This window comes from Bombyx mandarina, chromosome 22, assembly GCF_030267445.1.
Source record: "Bombyx mandarina strain Sakado chromosome 22, ASM3026744v2".
Classification (NCBI taxonomy): Eukaryota; Metazoa; Arthropoda; class Insecta; order Lepidoptera; family Bombycidae; genus Bombyx; species Bombyx mandarina.
This window is the reverse complement of record NC_143228.1, coordinates 17282994-17289475: the sequence shown is the minus strand read 5'-3', so window position 1 is coordinate 17289475 and position 6482 is coordinate 17282994. Positions and strand designations below refer to the sequence as shown.

The 6482-nt window shown below is 52.6% G+C and overlaps 1 protein-coding gene across 1 annotated transcript; it reads left to right on the top strand.

Moving 5' to 3' along the window:
* Positions 1 to 4217: 4217 nt before the first annotated feature.
* Positions 4218 to 4686, top strand: LOC149500405 (uncharacterized). The gene has a single exon (XM_089737041.1). The coding sequence runs from the start codon at positions 4291 to 4293 to the stop codon at positions 4684 to 4686; it is 396 nt and encodes a 131-aa protein (XP_089593167.1). The 5' UTR covers positions 4218 to 4290.
* The last annotated feature ends 1796 nt before the right edge of the window (positions 4687 to 6482 follow it).

The following is a 6482-nucleotide window of genomic DNA, read 5'->3' as shown; positions in this document are numbered from 1 at the left end:
GATGTCCATGGGCGATGGTAGCCGCTAACCATCAGGCGGACCGCTCGTCTGCCTACAAGGGCAATAAAAAAGAATAAAGATAGCTAATAAAAGCATGTTAATAAATTTTTTTTTTTTTTTTTTTTCCTTTTTTTTTTCCTACCTAAGCTGAGAGCCTTGAGAGGCTATGTCAGCGTAACCCTAACTTTTGTAGGTGAGCTCACGGGGCTCAAACCTGATGACGTTGCTAACACGAACCCTAGCAAGAGTCGTGCTTCGCAGAATCTACCACCGGATCGGAAACGCGACCCACTGAGAAGATCCGGCGAGAAACTCAGTGGGCTGTGTCTGAGAGTTAATTTACTCGTCGAGCCCTTCGTCGCAAGCGACGGGTTCGACGAGAACGGTGACCGGTGCTTGAAGTACCTAGAAGCACCGTTAGTGGATCGGGCGGATCCGAGATGACGTGTTTTGGGCGACGTCGACTGCTTTCCATTCTGTCCGCAGGATCGGGAATGTAGTTACCGGCGGCCACGATGAGAGGGTTCTCGTGTCGTGCCGCTTTATCGAAGTGGCGCATGGACGCCGACTGCAGATACTTACTGATGGACTCTAAGTCCAGGTCGTCATGGAGGTCGACGTTCCTGACGAACCACGGGGCTCCGACGGCTATCCTGCAAAAACGGGATTGAATAATTTGGAATGATTTCAAGTGTATGCGGGCCGCGTGAGCGAACACTACACTTGCATAGGTCATGACGGGGCGTATGCAAGTTTTGTAGAGTGTCACCTTATTTCTAAGGGACATTTTACTTCGCCTACATATCATCGGGTAGAGACGTCCTAGAATGAAGGCGGCACGATCGCGTACCGTCTTGATGTGGGGGCGGAATGTCATCCTACTGTCGAGGGTGACGCCTAAATATTTGACCTTCGGGGCCCACGGTATGGGCTGGTCGAACATCGTGATCGGGCGAACGGCGGGGGCGGGGGTATTGACGCGCCTAGTCGGGAGGGGGATGCTCAGCGTGGTGTTCGGAGGGCGACCCCTTTTGAAGAGCACCGCTGTGCTTTTCGTGGGGTTAATGTCGATGCGCCACTTCCGGAACCACTGTCCCATGGTGGTAGCTGCGGTCTGAAGTCGTCGATGAAGCAACGCCTTCTTCCTACACGAGTAGTAGATGGCGGTGTCATCGGCGAAGAGCGCCAGATGGGTCTCCGGAGACCGGGGTATATCGTTGATATACAAACTGAATAGTAACGGGGAGAGGGCGGAGCCTTGCGGGACTCCGGCTGTGACGCGACGGGGCCGGGAACGCGTTCCCTCAACTCGATATCGGAACGAACGGTTCGACAAGTAGTCTCGTATGATGAGCACGAGTCTGTCTGGCACTCCCATGTTATACAGTTTGAATATCAAACCGTTGTGCCAGACTTTGTCGAACGCCTTCGCTATATCGAAGAAGAGGGCTCCTGTCGGAATGGGTTTCCGCCTGTTCAGCCCTAGTAAGATGTGCTCCGTGAGGCGGTGCACTTGATGGACGCACGAGTGTCTGGCGCGGAATCCAAACTGCTCGTCTATAAGAATTTTATTCGCGGATACGAAATCCCAGAGGCGTTTACGAAGGAGCCGTTCGTATAATTTGCCTATCGCCGGGAGGAGACTGATGGGGCGGTAACTCGCGGTTTCGTTATTCGGTTTGCCCGGCTTGTGTATGCCGATAACGTCCGCTTCTTTCCACGCCGCGGGAAAGATGCAGTTCGTCATAGCAGCATTTAATATCGTGGCCAACATCGTTATCAGTTGGGCTGGTAACAGTTTTAGCGCGCGGTTGCGGATGCCGTCGGAGCCGGGAGCTTTCCGTGGTTGTAGGCTATCGATCGCCTCCTTAACCTCGGAAGTGGTAATGGGGGGTAACGCGTCCGAGGGCGGCAGGGAAGCTCTGCGCTCGACCTCCCTGTCGACGAACTCGGTGTGTTCGGGGTCCGCGTGTTGAGTGCTGGTGGTGCACTGTTCTTGCAGTGCATCGGCCAGCAACTCTGCCTTGTCATCGTCATCGTAAGCCGGTGGTTGGCCTGAGGGGCGTACGAGAGGCGGCATAGTGACGATAGTTTCGGACTTGAGGGTCCTAGCTAGTCGCCAGTATGCTTGGTGAGTGGGCGCGAGTTCTTTTAAATAACTATCCCAGTTTTCGTTTCGGGCGTCGCTCAAGCGGGATTTGACCTCCCGCTGTAAGCGACGCATCCGAGTCCGGTTTGAATCCGTGGGATATCGATCGTAGGCCCGGATTGCCGCGTTCCTAACTCTAACGAGGTCCCTAAGATCGGGGGAAAGTCTGATGCGGTGGAAGCTATCCTCCACATCGACTTGCTTTGAAGATCTTGTGATCGCCGTCGAGACGTGATCAGTGAAGATGTTTATGGATTCGACGGTGTCCTCGGGGGATGGAGTTGAATCCGGGCCGCAAGGGAGGATTGGTGGAGCGGTGTCAGCTAAGCACGTGCCCAGCTTCTTCCAATCCACCATGGTCCTCGTATCTGGTTCGCGGTTGAGTGGGCGACCGAGCTGCATGACGACAGGTCGGTGGTCTGAGTCGAGTTCTGACATTGCCTCGATGGAGCGCAAGCGCAGAGTTACGTTCCTCAGCAGTGCCAGATCTATTGTGCTCGGACGACGCGCGGCGTTGTACGGATAGCACGTGGGGGTCGGGGGGTTGAATATCTCGAATGTGAGGTCGTCTATGAACGCGTCGAGACGCCTACCGTTCACATTCGTGCGATGGCAGTTCCACCTAGTGTGGTGGCAATTTAAATCGCCTGCCAGAATGACCGCGTCCCCCATACCGAGCAGTGTCTCGAGGTCACTGCTCAGTAGGGGTTTGTCAGGAGGGAGATAAACGGATGCGATGACGATAGGCTGGTGTCCCGTCAGCGCGATGCGGCACACTGACGCCTCGATATGTAAGAGCGAGGGAGTATCGAGAGGGACGCAGTGCAGGGCCCTCCTATAGTAAATGACAGTCCCGCCCTTGCGGGTGGAGAGTCTGTCATTCCTAACCATGACGTAATTCGCGACTTTGGGGTCGCGACGCGAGGGCTTTAGGAAGGTCTCCTGCACCAGAAGGATGTCGATGAGATTGTCACGTAGAAACTCATAAACCTGGTCGCGCTGACGCGCGAGTCCGTTAGCATTGTAGAATGCTAACTTCAAAGAATGGGGTTTTAATCTCGCGTTGCACGCCATTGATTACCGGTAATCAAACCAGCGTGCGCTGGACGGACTCGATGACGTCGATGTACTCGAACGTCGCGTTTAGGCGGTCTTCGGCCGTGACCGCTCTGCGCATGGCGTCGGCGAACGCACGCATGCGGTCAATATTTATCGCGGCGATGTAGTCGCGAATAATTGTGAAGTCGTTTGAGTGCGCGGGGCCGGGGCGAGGCGCGGGACCGGGCGCGGGCGCGGGGGCGGGGCGCGGCGCGAGTAGAGGTTGCGGCGCGTACCGCGGTTGGGGTGCCGGTGTCGTTCCTGCCTTCGTGAACGGCAACGGTTTCGCCCACGCGGAGACGGTGGGCACCGGAGCCGGTACGAAAGCCGGTTTCGGCGCGCGGGGCGCCGAAGTCTTTGGGCCAGCGGTTTTAGGGGGCGCGTTTGCCGGGCGCTTCCGTGGAGCCTTGGGGCATCCACGGTAGTTGGCCGTGTGTCCCTGCTTGCGGCAGAGTACACAGCTCGGCGGCTCCGTCGCTGTCTCCTTTACTCGCGAGCAATCGGTGGTCGCGTGATCGTCTAAACACTTCACGCAACGCGGTCGCGCGTTGCAGTTACGCGCGGAGTGGCCATATAACTGGCAACGGTGGCACTGCCCGGGAGTGCCGCGTTTGTAGGGGGCCTCTACGGTGACCCCCGATAGGCCGCACACGGTGCGGAGACATGAGGCAATTTTCTTGCCCTCCGGTGTGGCTTCCAGTGCTACGAGCACCATATCATACGCGAATTTGTCGCGCCCGCTGTGCATCCGGTGCACGCTTATGACGGGGTAGGACTGACCTACCAGGTCATTTTTGATTTGCTCGACGTCGAGCTCTTTAGGGACTCCGCGTACTACGACGCGGAGTTCGCGCTCCTCCTGGAGCGCATAGGTATGATAACCTATGCGTTCCTTGCGGAGGTATGCGGTCAACGACCTATGGTCGTCGGATGTTTCCACCTTGATCTGAATTCCATGCGGGATATTCCTCGCATGGACGACATTGATCTTTTGGGCCTTAAGGGCCAGGGACACGCGATCCCAAGAAGACTTTTCCCGCAGGATGACCGGCGGCGGCGCGGGAACTTTTCGAACGGGTGCGGGCCCGGGGCGCGGCGACGGGGTTGCGCGGCGAGGGGATTCCGGGGTTATAACGGTCTTTGGCCGCGACGCGTTCGCGGCCTTAGGTTGTTTGGGCGCCGCGGACGGTTTCACGGCGCGGGCGCGTTTTTTCCCGCGCGCGACGGTGGTGAACCCTTCCGAGGTTCCCGGTAGGGGACTCGCGGCGGACTCGTACTCCATTTCCGACTCGGAGTCGGAGCCGGAGCTTACCGCTACGGAGGACGCGATCGACGCGGGCGCGGGGGTGGGGGGCGACATCGGCGAGTCGCGAGGTACCGGCGCGGGGGGCGACAACGGAGAGTCGCGGAGTGCCGGCGCGTCAAGGCCGGCCTTGTAGGCTTCAAATCTCGTGATGATGTCCGGACAAAAATCGCGGACGAACTTAAGAAAGAGCGCGCCATTGGCGTCACTCATGGTGAGTGTGCCCGGGGGGGGCGTCCCCGGGACTTAAGCAAACTCGCCGAAAGGCGAGTCCCCTGAGTGGGATTTATACCCCCTGCGCTGTACTTGCCAGCAGTGATTTGCAGGGGGGGGATGCCTATGCCGTGAAAACGGCAGTCAGCTGGGATTGGGGTGGAGAGTTTGGGAAGGTGGGGACCCCACTGGGTTGTGAGTGCCACAACAAGCGGTGATCGCAGCGGGGTTTTTAGTCTTTAAAAAGACTGTTTTGCACGACGGATAGATAAATAAATTTAATAATGAAATGAGTGAATGAATGTGAATTTGGCGTTTTCGAATGCAGAACAAACGAATTCGAAATGTTTTTTCGACCCAAGGTCGCTACGCCAGCGCCCGTGCGTCAGGAATTCACAACAAAGTCGCGATCGACGCGACAGCGACAATGTCGTGTAATCCAAAACACAAGTTCGCGACGGCAGCGACAATAATTCGAGAAAACACGTCCGGACTCGACAGCGTTGCAAACGGAATGGAAAAAATTATTAATAAATATTTTATGGTTTCGTATTTATGTAAGTATTTGTAACTAAGACGTGACTGGTGGTAGGACCTCTTGTGAGTTCGCACGGGTAGGTACCACCACCCGGCATATTTCTGCCGTAAAGCGGTAATGCGTTTCGGTTTGAAAGGTGGAGCAGCCGTTGTAACTATACTGAGACCTTAGAACTCATATCTCAAGGTGGGTAGTGGCATTTACGTTGTAGATGTCTATGGGCTCCGGTAACCACTTAACACCAGGTGAGCTGTGAGCTCGTCCACACATCTATGCAATAAAAAATTTAAATAAAGTTATAGATTTTATATGTCGGGCTACGGTTGAACTCTAACATTGGACTATTTCGATAAGAAACAATAATTCACACGAAAAGACGCAAGTATACGATTTAAGACAAGACTTTTCGTACTACTGATGTGCAAACGAATCGACAGCCCAAAAAACGTTAAGTGGCTTAAGTTTAATTTTTCCCACCAGAACTTGTGACTGCGTCGCTTACAAATAATGATCGTATAAATATAATTAAAGATGTGTTACATGGTATCAGTAGTTATAAATATTTTATGAACAGATATGAGTAGTAGGGTTATTTTAATAATATCCTGAAAAGCACCCCACGCTTTTTTTACAATAAAATCATTATTCCCTACACTATTTTTATTTCAAATTTATTTTCTATTTTTTAGTTGGATTTTCTATAAGAGCGTATTTTGTTAGTTTTTATAACTAATATTTATTTTTCATTTTTTAGTTGAATTTCAGTTTTTTCGAATTTTTATTTTTTATTTTTTAATATTGTATTGTCATAGGTCCTCAATAAGTATACCAAATTTCGAGTTAATCCGACGTTTTGAAGGGGGTCAAAATCATGTGCAAAGAATCCGTTACATAGTCTGAAGCTAATAAAAGCGTATTAATAAATATAAATAAATATGTGTTTGTCCGTGAGTTAGCGCTAGATAACCAATATCGACTGATAACAGCAACATTATAGATCGTAAGGTCTAGTTATAAGCTGAACAGTTCTTTCAATCCCATAATAACAGGCATCATTGCAGTCCACCAGCGCAAATGGCTCTAAGGAATTTCTGCATCAGACTACTGTATTCCAAACAATGCATACCAAAACTATCTTTAAATGAAAACGCTTAAAAACGATATTCCTTTGAAACCTGAAA